General features: G+C 47.1%; 2 protein-coding genes across 5 annotated transcripts in view; one reads left to right on the top strand and one right to left on the bottom strand.

The window, feature by feature from the left end:
• Nucleotides 1–5,147, top strand: part of SIK2 (salt inducible kinase 2) — a 135,185-nt gene extending 130,038 nt beyond the window's left edge. Inside the window, exon 15 of the mRNA XM_036862029.1 lies at nt 570–5,147. Coding sequence (XP_036717924.1) covers nt 570–594 — 25 coding nt within the window. The 3' untranslated portion in view covers nt 595–5,147. The remainder of the gene's footprint in view (nt 1–569) is intronic.
• Nucleotides 1,846–21,664, bottom strand: part of PPP2R1B (protein phosphatase 2 scaffold subunit Abeta) — a 35,690-nt gene continuing 15,871 nt past the window's right edge. For 3 of the 4 annotated variants that reach the window (XM_036862032.1, XM_036862031.1, XM_036862033.1), the window contains 5 exons: nt 21,245–21,305; nt 17,234–17,388; nt 16,724–16,866; nt 16,230–16,321; nt 13,430–15,817 (listed from right to left, as the gene is read on the bottom strand). In XM_036862032.1, the coding sequence (XP_036717927.1) occupies nt 15,801–15,817; nt 16,230–16,321; nt 16,724–16,866; nt 17,234–17,388; nt 21,245–21,305 (468 nt within the window). In that variant the 3' untranslated portion in view covers nt 13,430–15,800. Of the gene's footprint in view, nt 1,954–11,804; nt 11,927–13,429; nt 15,818–16,229; nt 16,322–16,723; nt 16,867–17,233; nt 17,389–21,244; nt 21,306–21,664 lie in introns of those variants that run through there. The other variant, XM_036862034.1, reaches the window with a different exon arrangement.

Genomic DNA, 21,664 nt, shown 5'->3' on the forward strand with positions numbered 1-21,664 from the left:
TAGAGGACCTAGCGTCTCTTTTAAAATGTAATAACTACTTTGACTTTACACTAGATGTTGCTAGTCGTTTATTGAGCTTTGTATATTTGGACAGTTTCATATAGGGCTTAGAAATTTTAAGGACGAGAAAAATGAACTTTTATCTCCCATGTGAAGTGGTAGTGCTGTGCCTTTTTCCCCCCAGATCATGCTTTAATGATTTCTTTTCTGTAGAAACCAACAGTTTTCCATTTATGTCGATGCTAAATCCAAAGTCACTTCAGAGTTTGTTTTCCACCATGTGGGAATCACATCCTTAATTTCCTTAGAGTTTTGACTTGCAATGAAATGTTCAAGTATTACAGCAATATTCAAAAGACCACAGATGTGTTAACCATTTAAGCAGATCGTCTGCCAAACACAGTGTATATTATTAACCCTTACGATCCAATCATCAGAATAAGTAAAAAAGATGCTACGGCTAGTTGACTGTATACTTAGAAGTAAGGAGTAACCTGTCATTTGGACAGTAACATCCAAGTGTTACAAATTCAGTGTTATTTACAAAGTCTATCGTTTCTGTCCTTTAGAATGGCTTGTCCTATCAGCAGATGAATGCGTTAAGCACAAAGCATCTTCCTTAAAGCACAAAGAAGAGAGATACTACACTGATGCTGCATCTAGAAAACACCTTTAAGTTGCCTTTCCTCTCTGTAGTACGTGTCCAGGCAGGTGGGGAGAAACATGGAAGGTCTAGGAGTTCTGTCCTGGCTCCTCTTGGTGCCAGGACGCTCCACAGAGGCCCTCTGCTTGGGGTTGGAGTCTGGGTGTGAGCAAGGAAGGGTGGTGTGGAGGACTCATTTTTGTGATTTGACAACACGCAGTGAAAACCCAGGAAGAAAGAATTAGGTTCCTTCTGCGGATTGTTATTCCTCCTCATGCTTAAGTTTGATGATTTCATGAAATAGACAACATCATTTCATTTAAGAGATCCTTTCATTAAGATCTCTAATCTGTTTTAAGTCTTTGCAAAATAAGGCAGTTATAAAACAGGGCTTGATTTGTTTAGACTGAAGGATGTATTCCCAAAATGTTCTACAGAAGCGCTATAATATTTATGAAAGTAAAATGCCTTCCAGATTGAAAACGGGGGCCGCTCATTTCAGAGTCCCCGGAATGGCAGAGTCACAGATCGGCATAGATGCCTGTCCCCCACAGGGCCATGAGCCACTGAGCCCAGGAAAGCCGGGAGCTACGGCAGGACGACTGGGCTGACAGATGAGGCGGGAGAGGCCCCGGGAGGGTCGAGGCCCCAGAGGTAGACACTGGGGAGCACCCAGCCGTGGCCGGGTCTGTGCAGACTGAAGACAGTGGGGTGAATAGCATGACCCACCCTGCTGGACTATGTTGTTAGCTCCTGTTTGCTTTTCTCATTTATTTCAAGCAGAAATCAATAAATTCCATAACAATCTGTATTTGCTGAAACGTAAGCTGGCGAGAGGAGACTGGTGCCGTCCGTCAGTCAGGTGTTTTCCCAGCCCCGTCTGACCATCGCCGTTGCTCTGTCCCCCGACTAGTGAGCGACCTATGTGAGCCTCCAAGCAGTTTTCTCTTCACAGATACTAAAGTAACACTACGAAGGCTTAGTACTAGAGGTACTTTGAAATAATGACTTTCTTTCCAGTCTGTTTCACGTTAGCAGTGTGTACACTACTGTATAATAACCATTAGCTTTATTATCTTGTAAACCAGGCTCCTCTGAAGAGACTTTGGTGAGATGAACGTGAGGTAAAAATTTCATTCAGCAAAAAGTGCAATATGTGTGGTACTCTATTTTTTGTTTATGCTTTTTTTTGTTTGTTTTTTTTTAATCCAGGGCTATTAGTCTCTGCTTTGGGGAAAATGCACTAGCTCTGCAATTTCCAGCTGGGCGAGTGTGTCTCTAGTATGTCCATGCAGCCGATATGCTGGTCCCTGTAAGGCAAACAGCACGTTAGCGCAGCAGAGGGTGGATGTTCCACTTGAAACTGGTGAGCTGCGCAGACTGTCCCCCGCCCAGGCCTGCCCCACCCAGGCCTGCCCCGCCCTCCTGCTGCCCCGCCCGGGCCGGCCCCGCCCAGCCCTGCCCCGCTCTCCTGCTGCCCGGGGAACACAGAGGAGGACCCTCCAACCTCCACGTAAGGGGAAACACCTGGGGCCCACCAAGGAGGACTAGGAGGTGGAACTAAAGGACTCCTGCCTTTCTGCATCAAACTTTGCCTCCAAGGAAAGAGAAAGTCAGAGTCCCTTTCTTCCTCAGAGTGTTGAAGCTGTGTCCTGAGTCAGTCCGGCGTGACAGGCAGGAGCCCGTGATCGGGACTAAAGGCAGCCCTCACCCCAGAGTAATGGGGGGCCTGTGCCCTTATGGGGAGGGAGGGGACCGCCTCGTGTGAGTGTCGCCCCCAGCCGACGAAAGGCCTCTGCAGAAGGGACTCGTGGTGGCGCTGGCCTCTTCCTCTCTGCCTGAAAGGGGGGTTCTCAGAGAAATGAGTTCTGCCTAATTGTTAGAGTCGGGAAGAAGGGTGTGTTCACAGCCCAAGAGTGACTGGCTGGCCAACGAGAAACTAAAGAAAGGTGAAAAGCTGCAGCCCCCACTCTGGCTGCTCGGGGGTCCAGGTGCACGGTGGTCAGAGCAGCCCCTGCTCAGGTGCGGGCGGTGCACACACGTGGACCTGAGGAAATGAATGGTTTCCTTTGCCGGGTCCTCCCAGCTGCAGTCAGGCCCCAAGTAAATACTGGCTTCTGCGTTGGGGTCAGAATTTCTAGCCCTGGATTACATTTAAAAGCCTGTATCAGCAGTTACACTTAAGCTCCCTGTTGGCTTAAGGAAAATCTCACTCTAGATAAGTTTTCACATTCGTCCTCCTTTGAGACAATTCGTAGGGTCATTGGATGACACTGGTCCCAGTGAACAGTTGCAGAACCCCTGTGCCGGGTCTCACCTTGGCTGCATGTGTACCCCTAAGCTGGACTGCCTCAACTGCCTTCTCGGAAGCCACCAAGCCGCTCAGTCTCTTTGTGCCTAGACATCAAAGGTAAAAACTGGAGAACAGGTAGTAAGTTGGAGTCATTGTATAGGCAGGGATCTTTGATCGTTTTGTTGCTTCTGGAAATTTTTCCAGAACTTATCTTCAGAGTGATGTGTGGAAGACAAGCGCAGTATCATCTGCCTCTCTTTCTAAACTGGACAAAACAAATGATAACAAATGTACGTATCCCTTCTGACAGGTTCGCTGGTTTGTTCCTCCCTGGCGTGTGGTCCCAGGGAAGAGACTAATTATAGAGCTCTTTGTGTCTGTCAGCCTGCAGCCCCTGGAAGGCACGAGATGACCTCAGGCTGGCCTTCCACAGCCCCTCTTGCACCCCGAGTCCCTGGTCTCACAGTGCTCCTCACATCTTTGTTTCACCATTTTTCCCCGTGAAGGTAGCCTGGCTGATTCCAGAAGACTCACAGCCGCCCTGGTTATACCACCATCTTGTCCACATCTGGGCAGATTTCAACACATTTGGCAGAATGGGGCACCTACTGTTGTAGAGATTGAGACATAGGCAGCAGCACAGCCCACAGCCAGTGATGATAGGTTTGATGGTTCCTGCCCAAGCACTCAGCTTGTCTGTCCAAAAGGAGCAGTAGCTTCTGTCTGTACATTAATTTACCAAGCACTTTCACGAGTAATCTTTTCTAACGCTCACAACAATACTATGGAGTTGTTAGTTGAGCGGATAGTCCTCATGTTTTACGGCTGAGGAAACCAGAGCTCTGGGAAGGCTATGTGACTTGTCCAAGCCACAGAGCCCGTGAGTGGCGGAGGCGGGACGGGCTTCTGGGTGTTCTGGCTTCTCACTCCACGCTCTTCCCTCCTGGGTAGCAGCTGACTCTTCTCATGAGCAAACAGCTGTATAAACAAAGCCCCCACCTCGGTTAAGCACTGGGTGAATGTGACATTGTCCCCGAAACCTTACTCCCACTTGACAGCCGCCTGGCTCTGGGGGAAGAGTTGCCCTCCAGGTAACAGCTGTAGTCGTCCAGGTGGCCCTGCATGAACAAGGCCAAGGGAGACACAGACCCCGCAGATCACCATCTTTCCAGTGTCCAATTAACTACAGAAGTTCAGGTTCACATCACAGATGTCTCATTTCTCCACCTCACACAATATAGTAACTCCCTGCCAAAGTATATGACGGGACACACCCTTTCTTGATTGCCAAGGGGCCAAATTGCACTGCTTCGGCCCACCATCGCAGACCAACAGACTCAACCCCAAGAAAGGGTGCTGCTCAGAGAAGAATCAGGAGCTCAGCCCAGTCCTGAGGAGGGGGATAAAGTATCTTTACAGTTAAGGCCCATCAAGTAGAAGTGCTGATCAAGCACTTTTAGGGTTAAAAAAATAACATACTTTGAATACTTTTGTCTTCAGAGGCAAAGTGGGTGGGTTAGGGAGGAGCTTTAAAAATAGAAGTACAAAATAACATCCTGGAAAAATATGACCCCAGATTGGAATAATGTTATATTAGCAAATACAGATAACAGGGACTTGCCACTGGCTGTGTGATGCCTATCTATCTGTTCAAGATTTGCTCAATCAAGGAAATACACGTGGTGATACTGTCCCACTACTGATGGCGAAAGAAATCTGCCTCCACCAAAATCTCTGAAGGAAAAAGAACCAGAGAGAAAAGGAGGTTTGCTTCTCTTTGGGGATTGCAATTTAGGAAGTAAAATTGATACAGAGATATTTGCACTTTGTAGAAAGGGCAAGATTATTTGCTTATTTCTGAAGGGAGGAGGGTGGTCTTTGCTGGATGTTTGGTTTGTGAAAGAGTTACTTTTGATTAAATTAATCTAATTGTAGTTTTTTTTTTCTGTGTGCTTTTTTTTTTTAATTACTAAGAAAATGGTGAGTTCAATAGCTTTGGTATTTTGAGTGCAAATCATAATAGCTCCAATGTGAAAAAAATCAAAATGTAACCTGTCACTCAATGTTAGAAAATTGCTTAAAATGCAGTTTAATAAATGATCTTTGTATCAAACGTAATTTAAATGGGGTACTTTTCTGCAAGGAAAATGTACTGTTTTTACGTTTCCAACCCTCTTGAATTAATCAAAATAAAAACAACTTGTTTTCTAAGAGCCTGGGTGATATGACTGTCAGGTGGATGAGATAGGGCCTTTCCCCCATCAGGCCTCGGGTGGAATTTTGAAAAGTACGGAAGGTGGCTGTGTTCCCTGAGCTCTGGTGCTCATTTCAGGCTGCAGAAAAGGACAGTGGATAATATGTTCTCATTGACGTCAGCAGGGTAAATAATACCTTGCTCTGAAATTGCCGGAGTACCCGGTAGCTGCTGAGAACGCTGACGGAAGCGCTGCTAACCGCACTCTGCACACGGACAAGGCCCGGGCTGCCTGGGCCTCCTGGACTTTCAGAGACGGAGCCGGGCAAGGGCCTCTGAAGCAGCAGGAGGGGAGGCGGGCGCCTCGGGCTCACCTATGACAAGCTGCAGGGCAAAGGGAGGGAATGGGGGCCCAGCCAGACACTGGCACTTACGATGGCACATCTTCCGTGCGAAAGGTTTCAACGCTGCGCGCGCGCACACACACGCGCACACGTGCACGCACTGTGGTCCCCCTCCGAGAGGCAGGAACCAGCTCAGTGCCCTCGGGTGCTGGAGAATCCGTTTGCGGAGGCATTTGGGGCACTCTCATACATTCGAGACTTGTTTTAGTGCCAGACCCTGAGTGAAAGGGCACTATGAAGTCCTACTTTCTGGGGACTTCCCTGGCGGTCCAGTGCTTAAGACTCCACGCCTCCACTGCAGGGGGCACAGTTTCCATCCTTGGTCGGGGAACTAAGATCCCGCAGGCCGGAGTGGTGCGGCCAAAAAAAAAAAAAAAAAAAAAAAAATCCTACTTTCTGGCAGCAAGTTTAGGCTTTGGTTTCACTCAGACCATTCCAGTTGAGCCCGTGCTGTAGAGCTGAGACAGCGTCCAAACTGAGGGATCATCCACGGGCCCTGGTGGGAGTGGAAGGCCTGGGGGAGACGGCCAAGGGCGGGAAGAGCGCGGAGCCCTCCCCACCGACTTGCCCTGCTGCCTCGCACCGCTTGCCTCAGGCGCTCAGTCCTGCCCCGAACGGCTGTCGTCTCTGTTTGCAACCGAGAATTCAGTAACACTGCGTTTCAATTGCTTTTTCCTTTTTTTAAAGGAAAACACTATTATTTCAGTAACGAAGTTTTACGAACTTTCCCCTTTCCCACCAAGTTTCTCCATCATTTGGATTTTGTGTTGCCAATAGCAACCCCCCCATGTCCAGGGGACAGGCAAAAATCACAGACCTGCCTGCGGAGACTGGCCAGAACTTTAGCCGCCAGTCAAGCCCTTGACCTTCACGTTGTGCAGAACATCTTTCGGTCTGTGGCCTTCGTGAGCCGAAGGCTCAAGGGCGACCTGAGCTCCAGATCCAGGGCCCCTGCCCAGCTGGGCTGGGGTCTAGAGCTTGTCAGCTGTGCCCACACCTCCAAGGGGATGCCGTGTCTGCGGTCACCAGAGCCCACCTCCATCGCCACCAGTCAGGGCCCCACCCAAGGTTCTGTTGTTGGACGTCTGCTCCTTTCCACCCCACTAGTTCTTAAGTTGAGGTTTCACAGATCCCTTCGACATGCTGATGAAAGCTTTGGATCCTCTTCCTAGGAAACATACGTACACAGACATACAACTTTAGACAGATCATTTCAGGGGAGGAGTTGGTTCCTGGACCCCCTAAGGCCCATTCACGGGGTTAGAGGGATTTCTAACCCCTGACTCAGAGCACAAGCCACTCGGTCTGCAACCCCTCGCGCTTCAGAGTTACCGTTCTGGTAGGGCCTCCCTGCTGAGCGCTCCCATCCCTCCCTGGGTGGATCCGGGTAGGGAGAGAGGCCCCTGCTCTGCCTGCAGCCCCAGGGCACCATGGGAGGAAGTTCTGGGCTTTGTGCACTAAATCCTGGGTGCCACATAGCTACAAAATAAATGTCACCTGCACAGGGTACAGCCGCTCTGCCCTTCTCATTTTGGCCCCAGTGATGTCACTTCAAATAAATGATAAGGCAGTACACCTGAAACTAACACAACATTGTAAATCAACTATACGCCAATAAAAATTCTTTAAATTTTAAAAAACAAAAGAAATGACAAGGTGGAGGAGCTCTGGAGGGATGGAATATTGCCCATGGCTCATACTTTACAGTGTCCCCTTGGGAGACAGATGTGGGTCTTGACTGAAGTGAAGGGGTTGGACACTCACCTCAGACACTAGCCATCACTGGCAAATCACTGAGGCCAAACCCAGAAGCCAGGTCAGGCCGAGTGCGGAGCTTGCTCTGTGCCTCCAGCCATTCGACTAAGGAGCCTTCCTGCTATAGATGTCCCAGTCCGCTGGTGCAGCTGAATTCCTCCGGACCCATAGCTGCAAATACCCCTAGGGAGCATTGATAGCTGCCTTTGTATAAATTTCTAAGGGACTTTCCCAAGCGCATTGACTCAGAGCTGGTGTGAAGCCCAGGTGAAGCAGCTGCAGGGCTGAGCCACCAGGTGAGGAACCCGGATGTGGGGGGAGAGGACGCTGCCCGTGGGGGGAGAGGACACTGCCCGTGGGAGGTGGACTTCCCCTGCAGCTGAGCCCCCAAGAGCTGGCTGGGCAGAGAGCTCAGAAAATCTGGGCCCAGAAGACAGAGGTATCGGGGATCTGGCCTCTCGAAGGGAGAAGCCGTCGCTCTCCCTATCAGGCAGGCTTTGAGAGCTTCTGACTCCATCTCTCTCTTCACTCCCTGAATGGGGCCTGAGATACCAAAAGGGGGCCTGACTGGGGACCCTGACCCTCAGGAGTGAGTGCGTCACCACCACGCCAGGGCCACCCACAGAGCTGGGGGGGTGGAACACAAATGAACCGCGGGAAAGGCCAAGGCCTTTCCTAGGAGCGCGCCACGCTGCGGGACCCCGAGTTCCCAGCGAGTTCCCAGCCGAAACGACTCCAGCCTGGGGCCCACTAGAACTGCCCTCTGGTCACTAGAGAAGCCCAGATGTTTAGCAGGGTCCCTGTGCCAGCCGAGAGAGGGCCAAAGGGCAGGTAGGCAGTTGGAGCAGGCCCCGGGGACGAAAGGGCTGGGCAAGGAGGGCCTGGCCAGGAGCAGGTTTGGGAGAACAGAGCTTAGCTTCCCCGGCCCACCCCCTGGAGCAGCCACTCTGGCCAGAAAGGCCCTCCAGGTAGGGTGGAGCCTACCCATTCTCTGCCAGGGACAGCCCGGGAGGCAGCAGGGAACCTCTGGCTGAGTCCTCAGCCCCTGGCACCACTCCCAGCCCTGCCGCTAACCTGGGCAAATCATTGCAAAGGCCCGTTATCCCAGCGGTAACTTGGGAACGTAGACTAGCTGAGTTAACCACAGCTTTACTGCAAGGTTCGGACGCAGCCTGGCCCAGCACGGCCTCCAACAAGAAAGCACTCAGAAGACCCCCAGCTCCCTTTAATGGCTTGTCACAGTATCGCACCTCTCCCTGTCTTCTCATTTAACTCTTGAGCATCCCAACACTGGACACAGAAAATGGTTGCTTGGTGCCTACAACATCCCGTCACAGACTTAAGGGTGGCTGCCCTATTCTGAGCACCTGCTCCAGGTTAAGAACCAAGAACTTTGCCCAGGATCTCTTCGTTTTCAATGATGAGTTCTGGGCAGCACCAGCCATGGGTACCACAGATGAAGGAACATCCATGAGAATCCATGTCCCACCTAGGAGGCCTTTTTCATCCATCGCCCAAATTCTAAGGCCAAGCTCCTGGAGAGAGAAGGGCTGGAGGGCCTGGGTATCTTTCTCTGCAGAGACAGCTGCTTGGTCCCCAGCGCCCAGAGAGGAGAAGGCGCCAAGAGAAGGCAGGGCGTGCGGACACTGCTCCACTGGCCCCGGGAGCGCTCCGCGCCGACCTCCCCGCACTGATCCTGTGATCAGTCCTCAGCTGGATTGGACGCAGGCCTCCTGTAGTCTTTCTGGGCTTAAGAGAACTAATCCTGCAACCCTGAGGTTGGCCCTTCCTTAAGGAGCTCTTAGCCTTTAGGCACCCACAGCCAAGCTCCTTAGAACTGCCCTGGAGACCCTCAGGCAGCCCTATGCTCCCCTGACCTGCCCTCAGGAGAGAAAGGACAGGACAGCAGCCCCTCCGCCCCCAGGAAGCTGGCTCCGAAGGGAGCCGAGACTCCTGAGCTGCTGGACAGTCCCCCACCTCAGGCTGGCAGGTCTGCTGGTTCACCAGTAGGTGCTGGTTTCGAACACAGAGGAGAGCCAGGAGCCAGAAGTCAGAGGCCAGAGATCCTAGGGGCCCAAATGACTGAGTTTGGGGAAAATAAGGAAAACTGGAAAAACCAGAAGTAGAACCAAGGGTAGAAGGAGCGCAGAAGGTGCAATCTCAGCGGAGACTGGGGGGCACGGGGGCCGGGCTCCGGCCAGTGTCTGTGCGGGACAGGCCGTCAGGACAGAGAGAAGAGGAAGAGGAGGGCAGATGTGGCACGTCGGTGCCTGCAAGCATTATTTATGATGCGTCCCTCGATTTGAGCCTCCGAACCCGGGCTCGGCCTGCAGCCTGACTGTCCCTCGCAGCTGCTCCTTCCTGCAATAACAAGACTGACATCACTGTTGTCAGGGAAATGGTGTTTTGATTAAAATCACGTGACAGCTACTTCGTGATTCAATAAACAAATCCTCTGTTAACCCTCGCCTGACAGAGGCCCGTCAGCAGCCCCGTCGTCAGAGAGCAGCCCTCGGACCATCCAGGAGGGCAGTCCCGCCCGGCTAGGAGGGAAGATCACCGTCTGCCACCAGGAAGGAGCTGCCGAGCTGACCCGGGGTGGGCAGGGAGCACGAGGCAGCCGCACTGCTCCCCTGCACGAGGCGGGGGCCGCAGGCGACATCCAGAGCACAGACTGCTCCGCAGACACCAAGGGCCAGTCTGGGAGGAGCCAAGTAGACACCCTTCGCCAAAGGAACTGGCTCTCACCCCGTGGGGTCATTCCCTCTCGGACCAAGGGGCAGGCCAGAGCCCTGGGAGGTCGAACGGCTCCCGCGGGGCCCAGAGGCCAGTGGACATTGGAGGCAGTTCCCAGGGCTCTCGGGACCCTCTGACCCCGTCGGGGCAGATGGGCGAATTTGCTATGGGCCACGGACAGTGAGTGAGTGAGGGGTTAAGAACAATTTCTGGTTTGCAGTTGGATGACTTCCTGGATCACTCACTTGGCTGCTGGCCCCTGACACGCAGGGCTCTGCCTGGCAACAGCCAACTCCCTTTCCATCTCACCCTGGAGTCCTTTTCCTTAAGTGAAACAAACGCGGGGAAGGCTCCCTGAGTCACGGGGCAGGGGATTTTTCTGGGTTACGTGATCTGCAGCCTCAGAGGCTTAGCAGTGCCTTGCCTCCGTTGCTAGAAAAGACGCCCAAGTAGACACGACAGGGTTGGGGGGAAGTTTCTCGACCAGCTGAGAAACAGAGCTGCCAGCACCTACCACACTGCTGCGAGGATTCAGCGAGATTTTTGCCAGGTGCCTGACAAGATGCCTGCACAGTTACCGAGGCTCGAGGCTCGAGGAACAGCAGCTAATACTGTTTCCCCAGCTTGTGGCCATCAGGGGCCGCCTACAGACCTGGCAAGTCTGCCACAGAGGGGTCGCCTCAACTATTCCACTTGCAGATCAAAGGCAAACCGTGCATTTAATGGCATGGCCAGTTGACCCTGAGTGTGTAGGAAAACATAGCTCCTTTCTTCCCAAGGAAGTCTGTGGCTTAGGTCTAAAAATTTGTGACTATTATGCCCACTCTTTCGGCCACGGTATCTTCTGTGAGGCCACGTTCAGTGAAACAGGTAAGGACGAAAGGGCCCAGGGCTGCCGAGGCTGCGAGCAGCACAGCCACGCCGGCACTTCCTCCCGCGGGGCCGCCGCCGCAGGAACAGCCGGGAGCTGCCGGCCCGGCGAGAACCGTGCACGGCGCGGCCGGAAGGGGAGCACGTTCTAAGATGAAAGACTGCAGTTCAGGGCCTGGACAATAGCACAAGGTTCGCATGGCCCCCGTTCACCGAAAATGAGGGAAAAGCCATAAAGATTTATAAGACAAACTTTTTGATGTTAGAAGCTTCGCCAAGCAAACCCACTGGCGTGGGTCCGAAAATACCAGCATCTTCCAAATAAACTAAGTGCAGCCTGACATCAGCACACGGCAGCCAGACCCTCTGTGCTGCGCTTCTGAACGTATCTGTAGGTCATAAATCACCCTCCTAACAAACAGCCCCAGGGCAGTGGCCCGCACCAACTTTGCTGAACTTGAACTTTGGCATACCTCCTCCAGAGGGGCGTCAAGTGGGGCTTGTAAAACATTCGGACTCTTACCCAGTAAAATTGACAGAAGTGGTTTTTTCCTTGAATGGAAGTGACCACCTGAGAGGAATTGTAGCAAATGAGAACGGTCTACTCTGTGAGGTGAGTGGGAATAGCAACTCTTCAGCAAACCTCCTCTGTCCTCTGCATGGGGGCAGAGCCACATGAGTGACAGAGCGCCGGCAAGCCCACCCCACCCCTCAGAAAGCACTCCCAGAAGGAGGGACAAGAAACAGGGCAACAGGCTTTACAAATACACTCCCGTGGCCCTAAAAACGTGACCGTCCCCTCAGGGAGCGAGGTAAAGATCTGGCTGCCCTGCCTCACTGGCTGCCCTCCGCCCACACCTCAGCCCAAACCAAGGAAGGACTCAGGCCAGGAGTGTCTGCAGCACTTACCTTCCCAGTGTCCTCTCCAGGCCCTCTGGGTCTCAGGAAGTGGTTCTTGTCAGCCCCAGGGGCGCTGGGCTCTTCACTGTCCTTCACAGGAAAATCTAGCTTCCTCAGCCTTTGGGCCACCACTAGACATACAGACAGCAGACTGTCACCGTCCCAACCAGGCCACGTCCCCCTAAGCCCACCTGCGATGCCTCAGGGGTTCCAGCCCTGCAATGGGGAAGCACATGGGTCTCTGTGCAGAGAGAGCTGGTTCACCCCCGAAACTGACTGAAGGTGCCTTTTCCTCGAGAGCCATGCAAAGTGCTACCCCACAGGGCCGCTGGTACCGGCTGGGTGCTCCCCCAGGTCTGGGTCACTGACAGCCTACAGAGCCCCAGCCAGACAGAAAAGACCTGATTCCTTTCAGAACTGACGACATCAGTTTAAGACAACAACTCTGAATAAAGAAATGACTTGGCTTCTCTACCCAATGAGTAATTAAACTCTCTTCATCCTCCAGATTTCCATCTCAACTGAACATTATATAATTTCCTGGAAACAGCAGGCTCGTGGAGGCAAACGGGGAATAGTGAGACTATTCTAGGTACAAAAAAAAAGACTGGAGACATGTGAGTGAACAGGAAAGAGGAGCAAGGAACTGGATGGGAACAGGAATATGAGAGAATCAGAGAGAAACAATTACATAACATCAGACCACAATCGCTTCATTGTTAAACCGAGGAGAACAAGGTGACAGCTCCTTCTCCCTCCACAGTTTATATCCAGGCAGTGCAGAAAGGAGGCTTTAAGACAAGAATGCCAGGAGGAAAAAAAAAAAAGTGTCAGAGGAATTTAAGTGAAAGGCAAGAAACAAGCACCCAACTTGTTTGGCCACCCTGCCCTGCCATCCCTGGGGGGTTGGGACCAATGTGATGTCTACAGGAAAGATTTTTAACTCCATAACAACACAGCGATTAATAAAATTGCAACAAGCCAGCATTACCACAGCCTAACCATTGGGTCAGGAATGACACATCTGATTCCCCTAGAGGTCCATGCAAGTATCTTGGATGCTTGGATAAGACAGCTCAAAGGTCAGGCTGCTGTCTCTGTTGAAGCAAGACAAGCTGTCCAGCAAAGACCCCCAGGGCCTAGGATCACAGTGGCCAAGCTGTGATATTTCTGTGAGCTGAGGGCTATTATTTCAACAAAGTCTCGTTAGAAACCATACATTAACCTGTTTCTTCTTATGAAACAGAATGCACTTCGGGTTCCTATCTTCATGGCAGCACAGACAGACAAAAAAGATCTGGTCTCTTAAGCCTGTGAGGGCTAAACCCCATAAATATTGTAGAAAGAAACACTAAGGTGAATTCCACTACTGATGAGACTTTCATTGACATATGTTGTATATATGTCTCTGCTTCACTTTCCTAGTCAATCAGACAACTGCTGTAAACTGCCTAGGATGGATAAGTATGGCAGTGCTTAGTCCAGGCATTGTACAATCCAAGTGGAACGGGGACTGGAGAAGAGCCACAAAAAGCTTGTTTCTTAAAAGCAGTGAAATTCCTTCATTGTGTCAACAGGGTAATGAGAAGCAGTCTGGTACCTTGCATGACTTGTTCCACACACAAAACACACCAGAGCACAGGTTTTAGAAATTAACTGAACATATTTTTATTGAGCACCTACTATGTACACCAGACACTGACCTAGGTGCTGGTGCTACAGATACAGCAGAGGACAAAAGAGACAAAAATCCCAGCCCTTACAGAGCTCCTGGAGCTTACACTCCAGTGAAATCAAGACAAGAAAACTAATCCATGGAGAAAATGACAAAGTTATGAGCCAAAGAACAATTCTTCTGAGGAGTAACAAAAGGGATTCCCTATTGTTTAAGTCAGAAAGAAACAATGAAGTTCCTTTGGGGTCACCCAAAAAGACAGGGCCCTGCTGAGCTCCCTGACCCAGCCTGAGAAAGCAAGGGCTTGCTGTCTACCCTTTACCACAGTTTTAGGGTAGAGGTCAATGCACAGAGCTCCCCAGGGGGTCCACTAGGCCATTTAAAAGTCTATCCCAAAACCAATGGCATTTCCAACCAGAGGAAAGCAATGGTTGTGCAAATTTGTTTCAATCAAGACAACAGTCTCTCAAATATGAAATTCAATGAAGACAAACAAAACCTGCAGATAATAAAAAACCAAAAAGAACCATGAAACTAAAATTGTTTACAGCATAGTAGTTTAAGATATTAAAATGAGAATGTAGAAAAGATTATTGCCTAGCAAAGTATTTAACCCTTAGCCCAAAAGTAATAAAATAGAAACATACTATAAACTAGCTTGGCAGTTTTAAATGCAGGCAGGTAATTCTGATTTTAAATGTTCGGTTTTTCTAAGGTAAGACAAACTTGCAAGTATCTGGTCAAACTTGGTTTTATGAAATGGTTTAACGTACAAAGTTTTCTAGGAGTCTTTGGACCTTCACAAAACAGAACAGGGCTCGCTGGGTTTAAGAGACTGTGAATGAAAGAAACAGTCTGAAAACCAAAATGGAAACAAGCAAACTACATAGTGAGATGCACTGAGAGAAAAATAAGCTACAATAAAACCTCATTAATTAAAAATGCATTAGGGACACATTGAGTTTGACTAGGTGAAAAATGTTCATAAATTTTAAAGAAAAAATATTTAAATTATCCATTAAATACATATGTATATATATCAGAGATAAAGAGTAAATTGAATGCATCTAAATAAAGGTGTGGCCTCATAAAGATCCTCACGGAAGGTATTTTAATATAATTGAAAAGAGTGATTAGTAACTAGCATATCAAGTGGTAAAAGGGTGCTTTTTAAGGAGCGTTAAAATTGTTTAAGTAGTTCAGACCCAACAGGCTTCCTCACGTACTATTAATTTGCTTCAGCAAACCCTTCAGCTTAACTCATTATCTTCAATTCCAGGAGAAACTAATGAGGTTTTACTGTAAAAGCAGAAAAACAAACATTTCAAATGATAAGATTCCAGCATCACCTACACCAAAAAATTAGTAATGAAACTTCAGTTTGGAAAGCTACTACTGTACAATGTAGCAAGGACCGAATGCTCACACAGCCGGAAGGAGAACCAGGTAAAGAGCAGGAAATCCTCACAGTGGATTACACCAGTGGTTCCTTTACTCATTAGAAATACAACTGCAATCTTACAGTCAAACCGTAGAACCACTGCTTATTAGGAGGCACTAAATTTTAAGTTTCTCAGCGGGGAGAAAGAAGAGTATTTTTGAATGCAGTCACAGTGGGGAGCTGTGGAAAATGAGTTCGGTTTCAACATGACACATTAGCAGCAAGATGCATCTGCACTTCAGGTTTCTGAATGACATGATTACAGTCAAAATCGAGCAAAGAAAAACCAAAACAACCAATACATGAACCCTGAGCTTCCACATTCCCCTTTCAGGAGAGACACTGAGGCAGACCATCATTATCCAGGAAAATATGGCTCTCACTACAGTTAAATCTCAATGTGTCTCCCAAGTGGAGTGCTTATCAAATAAGTTATTCTAAACCATGTATATTTAACTTTGGAATGATGGAGACACACAGATACATATAAACATCAAAAGAATCACTCTGTTCCACATCTGGGTCCAAACCTGTCCAGGCTTGGTGGAATATTAAGTGGCCGGGGCCTGATTAAACAATGAGGATGCAGGAGATCAGATGGTGCTAAATAAATCAATAGGAGACAGCCAAGAAATGACTGTGCAGGTGTCAGGAATTGGTCACAAACAATAAGAAAAGTTAAAATATAATTATCCCAACAAGGAAGACAAGTAAAAAACAATCTTTAGAAAGAATCGAGTCACTGAAATTTGATTTCTTGTTAGTTGTTGTCATTTGCTCAGATGAGGTCTTGAAGGTTTTCCATTTTTTCTCTCCACCCAGTTCAAGAACACATGGACCAGAAATCTGTGATAGGAATTTAGTAAAGTCTTTCCCCTCCTGTTCCTCGTTATGCCAATGCAAGCACTAGAAAATTCCAAACAAAATCAAGTTAGTGGTACAGAAAGTTCATGAACTATCTATGCGAACATTAAGCACAACAAAAATGATCCAAAAGCATAAGACTATGTGTGAGCTTCTCACTGTGGTCAGTTTCTTTACTCTGTCAGGCTAATCAAAAGTTAAACTTTAAAAACTAATTAAAATCCAAACAAAAAACTGTTCTTACCAGTAAGAAGCATATCCCAACCCAGCCCTAGACATGGAATTGGGAAAATGGCCAGCTCAGTGGTGGGCCAAGAAGGTTCTACCCAAAGAGAAGACGCGCATTCCAGGAGCTTACCACCTCCCAGGTCCAGATGCTCATCGCCTGGCCCACTTAACACCACTCATACCCCGTTAGCCGAAGCAAAAGCTGGAAGGCAGGAAACAGACATACCACTTATAGCCTCCTGCGCAAAGTACTTGACGTCCACGTCTTCATCTTGGCCTAGCTTCTGTAGCACCGGCTTAACTTCCTCCTGCAAAGCACTAAAATGCAACGGTATCATCTGTGAGAGGCCGTCTTCTGAGCCAGAGAAATGCTTTATGGTGTGTGTGTGTATATATATGTTTGCTCTATGGTAATTTTTAAAGTTTAAAATTTTAAAAAAATCTTAGAACACCTATAATATAAACTTGACAAGTATTAAGTAATTTCTCAGGTTCTCTGCAGAATTAGCTTCGAACAATGATCTACATATGTACACAGCTTAAATATTAAAGTCAGAGTAGACACACTCAAAACTGGTTGTTAAATTACTTTCTTATTTTCTTTAACCAATCCCACATCCTAGGTGAAGTGAAAATCACCGAATTTAATTTTAGCTATTTCTGCCTATATGGGGTGAAATTTTAAAAGTATTTAAAAAAAGAATAATACTAAAATCTTACTCAGTATCTAGAATTGGTCCAATTTTCTGTAGCGATTTGGCCACATTGAATCGGACGTTTGCTACTTGGTCTCTTGCCATTTTCAATACAACAGGCAGCATCTGCTTAGTGGTTATTTCCTGACCACAGGCTTCAGACAGTGCCTAGAAAAAGAAATAAGACAGCACATTAAAAACACTTTTATTTTTCTAAATATCCCCAAATCTAAAGAGACAATATTTAATAAGAAAGTAACTGGCCAACAGGAAAATGTTTCTAGTGTGAGTGTGTGAATGAAGGATACAAGGTAGCAAAGAATCCCAGAATTAGACCAGAATTCACAACTGACTTGACTACAGATTTTAACACAAATTGAAAAGTTGACATTTTTCTCTCATCTCCTAACTGTCCAAATTAATCAGTATAAGAAATATAGTCCAAATAGAAGGCAACATATTCAGAATTCATAATACAGTACTGAACAACTGGTTTAACATCTGAGCTTAGCAGTAACAGCTATGTAGTACTTACATTAATGCAGAATAGAGTGGTCATTCTGTGCAGGTAATTAGGATCATTTGCCATTACTAACACTTTGGGAACGATGGTATTTTGGGCCCACTCTTTACCAAACTTCTGAACTAGTTTCATGAGGTTGTTGGTGGCAGCTTCACGGATGGCATACACTGCAGAAGACGTGAAGAACATACTGTCGTGCTGCTCACATCATGAGCATAACCTAGTTTACTTCTACTTACATCATCATCAAAGGTGGACCAAAAATAAAACTCTGTAAACACTCCAACTTAGTCAGACTGCAATGGCAGGTACGCTCAGCCATGACTCCTAGTGTGCTGATTTGGTCTTATTACAGTTTCAAAACGTATAGAATGTCCAAGGAAAAGGGAGGCAAGGAGCTCATTACACACATCATTAACTAATTAGCAAATGTGACTGCCAACTATGTGCTATGTGTTACAGAAAGAATGCATAAGATACTGCCCTCAAAGATCACACTTTAGCAGAAAAATGAAAGCTAATGCATTCCAAGAAGTCATGTGATCTAAGACTGATTATAATGAAGCATGAAATTGTACACTAAAGACCCTGAGGGCTGTAGGAGTTGCGAGGACAGAGAACACGGAGATCTGGTAAGGCTTCGGGAAAGAGAGGCCTTGCACTGGGCCTTAAAGATTAGGGAGGATTTGTGTAAATGGAGAGAAGAGGGGAGGAATTCCTGGAAAGGCCAAAAAAATTTACCCAGTGCACAGAGGAAAACACTGGAATCTGGAGACTGTAAGGTTGAACAGTTAGGGTGGAGCCAGAACACAGAGCATCATGAAAGCTAAATTTAGACTTTGTAAGAAAACCAACGATGGGTTTTTAAAGCAAAGTTGTGACCCTATGACCAATGTGGTATTTTAGCATGATTATTCCAGCAGCAGCAAGAACAGCTGAGAGAATGATAGAGAGGAGGTTATTTAGAGGCCTCTGTTGTCATCTGTACAACAGCAAATAAACACTGAAGACTGACTTGCCTCTTTTTCCCTTAAAAATGTTTGTTGAGACAACATGTCAAATGTCTTCTATGAATATATGTGCCTGCTTTAACCTCATAATTCCCTACGAGGTCATTTAGCAAAGACGTCATAAATCTAGATAATAAAGGCCTGAGCTACGATCTTCTCAACAACTAGTTGCTACATACAGCACTCAACAAAGACCGGTGTGGCAATGCTTCATTTTACGTGTCCGATACGACTCAAAATTTGGGCTTGGATAACAAATCTAGAGCGGTGGGCACTGACTCCTTATTCTACTTCTCTCTCCAGATGGGCCCAGCCCTCCTGGGTGATTGACCGCTGTGGCTTGATAGCTATCCAAGCCACAGCTCTGATCCTGGACGATTTCTACAAGGCTTTCGGACAGGAAATACCCAGCTCTTCCCAGTCCATAGATCCTTTTAGGCAATGCCACTGATGAGAACAGGCAAGACAGCTTAGCCAAGGAACTATATAATTTATTACCAACATGCAACCTGACCAAAGCCTGTGGGAGCAGCAACCTGCCAGGAATATCTAGAAGCACTCGCTAAGGAGCAGCTCAAGTGAACTGTTCTGCCCCTAACACAAATTCCCTCCCTTCACACTCACACTCTTTGTCTTGGGCACACCATCCCCCCGCCACCAACCTCTTCCCATCTGTGTCTTCTCCTCTCATTGTTTTTTTTATTTGCTTGAGATTTTTCTCATCCTAATGCCATTACCACAGGGAAGGGATCTCACTGCCAGAGTAACCAGAGACAGAGCGCTCGGCCTTGACCCAGACCTTAACTGCACTCAACTCTACTTGGCCAGATGCCTACTATGCTCTTGGCTTCTCTCAATTTTGCTGTGAAAAGAATGCAAACCATTCCACGGTTCTGCCTCTCCTCTCTGCTTGTTTTGTCTCTCTCCCTCCCTCTTCGTCCCTCTCCCCTCAAGGTCTGGCTGACTTGCAACGTTCCTCTGAATTTCTAACACAGTCTATATGCTCACTAACTTTGGTACTTTTCCCTTCCTCCTATAAAAAATAAATTCCTCCCTCTCGTCAATACTATCCACTCAACCGTGGGAAGAGAAGTGATGCTTTCTTCCTTATAGTTCTCTGGATCTTTCACAATATCCTTTTAGTAGTTTAATAAGCAGAAAAAAGTTTCCAAAAATTTAATTGATCATTGATCACTACATGGCAGTTATCTAAAATGTGAAAACAAAACCCCATGTGATTAAGTATAGAACAGTTTCAGAGCTGACATTTCATTGGTTCAAAGAATTTCATTGGTTCAAAGTTGCAATGCCTACTTAAGTATGCTGCTGCAGAAAAAGATACAAGGGTCTCTGTTGCTCCCAAATTGGAAAACAAAAATCAGAGAAAAGAGGAAGTATTAATTAACCTGCATTGACAGAACAATCCTACATGGAAAAGGAAAAGGTGTCAGGAATTCAATTCTTCACGGAACAGGAGGATTTTAAAAGTTCCTCAAAATAAATCTAGAATACTAACTTTCAAAGAAAGTATGGACTGATCTTCTGGGACTCACTAACATTAAATATTTATCAGAAATAATATAAACATTTTATGTCTAAAAAGAGAAGACTGCCTTTCCTATGATTTGCCAAACCTCAGTTTCATTTAAGAAGAAAAAGAATTAAGCCATAAAAAGGCAACTTTAGAGGACAAGAAAAATAGAAATAAAATCTTCACAATCTAGTTTGAAAACAATGAAATTATCTACATATATACGCCTTTATGAGATTTGCACATTTTTTTCACACCCCTCCTCTTCACTTCCTTAACCATATGATCTCCCATATGATCCAACTATGCCCCCAGCAAAACCACCTACATGTACAAGCAGACACAACATCCCCACTCCTCCCGAAGAGTCACCCATAAGCACCCACAGAGGTACGTTCAGTACATAAAGTATATGTAAGAAGCTGTGGAACTGAAGCAGGATACCCATCTTATCCACCAAAATATGGAACCAAAGCTCACAGGACATTGTAAGTCCTCAGGGCCCTCATCTGAACAGATCTCAGACCACACCGAAGCTGCCAGGTCTAGACATGGGGCTGGCACTGGACCTCACTGGTACAGAGGGAACCCCTCCTACCCATTGCTGCCCAGCAGACAAGAGGAGATACCCAGACCTGAGACCTGGTCAAAAAGTCAACCGCTAACAAGTTAACATGAAGTGGCTTTATATAAAACATGAATTGCCTTGTATATTTTGATAAGCAGCAGTTCCAGCTTTTATTTGTAACACAGTATGTGGCACTAGAGGAAAAAGATTCTGTGACTGTTGCAATGAATTATGCTATAAATGCAAAGAAAAGATAAAATACTAAAAAAATCTATTTTCTAAATGCTGTCCTATCTGACCCTGCCCTGAGTTCTCAGCTCTCCCTCTCTTAGTATCATGGCAGCAGCAGCACCCAGGGTACAGGAAGTAAGCATGCCTTTCACGCAACCAGAAATCTGGGACCTCTCTATCCTAGGCCACAGCTGACGTCTTCCACTCCTAGACACCTTTATTGCACCACTGTATGCCTCCTTCTCTATGTCACCTCAAAGAAGACAAGTAGCCATTTCTCCCCCCAGGCCTTTCTTCTGATTCCAATCCCTGTCCGACCCAGTCTACAGTGGCTGAAGACACGAAGATGGCATGGCCGAGCAGAAGACCTTGAGATAAGAAAGGAATGAATATACGTATAAAAGAGACAGTCTGAAAATAATGTAACAGAATGAGTGAGAAATAGGGCAAAGAGATTTTTCAATGAAGAAAATAAAATTTAAGATAGAAAAAAACTGGTAGAAAATAGAAATGTCAAACTTGTGCTCAGAAAAAGCTAACTGGATTTTAATGAAAGCCTGTCTTCATCCCCATACTGGTAAAACAAAATATGGTCAGATTAGGATTCCTTTCTAGAAAGGAAATATATGAACAAAATGGGATATATGCAAAAACATGGGCCTTCCATTAACTTATTTACTTACCATGGTCCACAAGCCAGGCCATACATAAAGAATTCAGCTTCTCATCAAAGAATTCCACACCCTATGGATACAGAAGATTCCATTAATAAATGTCTCCAAAGTTTAGAAATCAAGATGTACTATTTATATTACACCAATGTGACCTGAAGGCTAAAAAAAAACTGACTTATTTCCAAATAAGCTGAATTCATGGACCAGCCAGAAAAAGAATACCATGAGATTTGATTTACAAACTGTAAACCTATTTTTATTGGATAGAAGTCATAAAGAAGAGCAGAAGTGAGATGGCCCAGGCACTGCTGAGTGGGAGAGAATAGAGTGGCCTGGAGCCAGATACAACACTGCAGACGAGTAGGAAGAGTGCAGCATGCACAGTCTGCCAAACAATCTCTAGAATATTTGTAAAAACGAATTACCAGG

This window comes from Balaenoptera musculus, chromosome 8 (assembly GCF_009873245.2).
Source record: "Balaenoptera musculus isolate JJ_BM4_2016_0621 chromosome 8, mBalMus1.pri.v3, whole genome shotgun sequence".
NCBI lineage: Eukaryota > Metazoa > Chordata > Mammalia > Artiodactyla > Balaenopteridae > Balaenoptera > Balaenoptera musculus.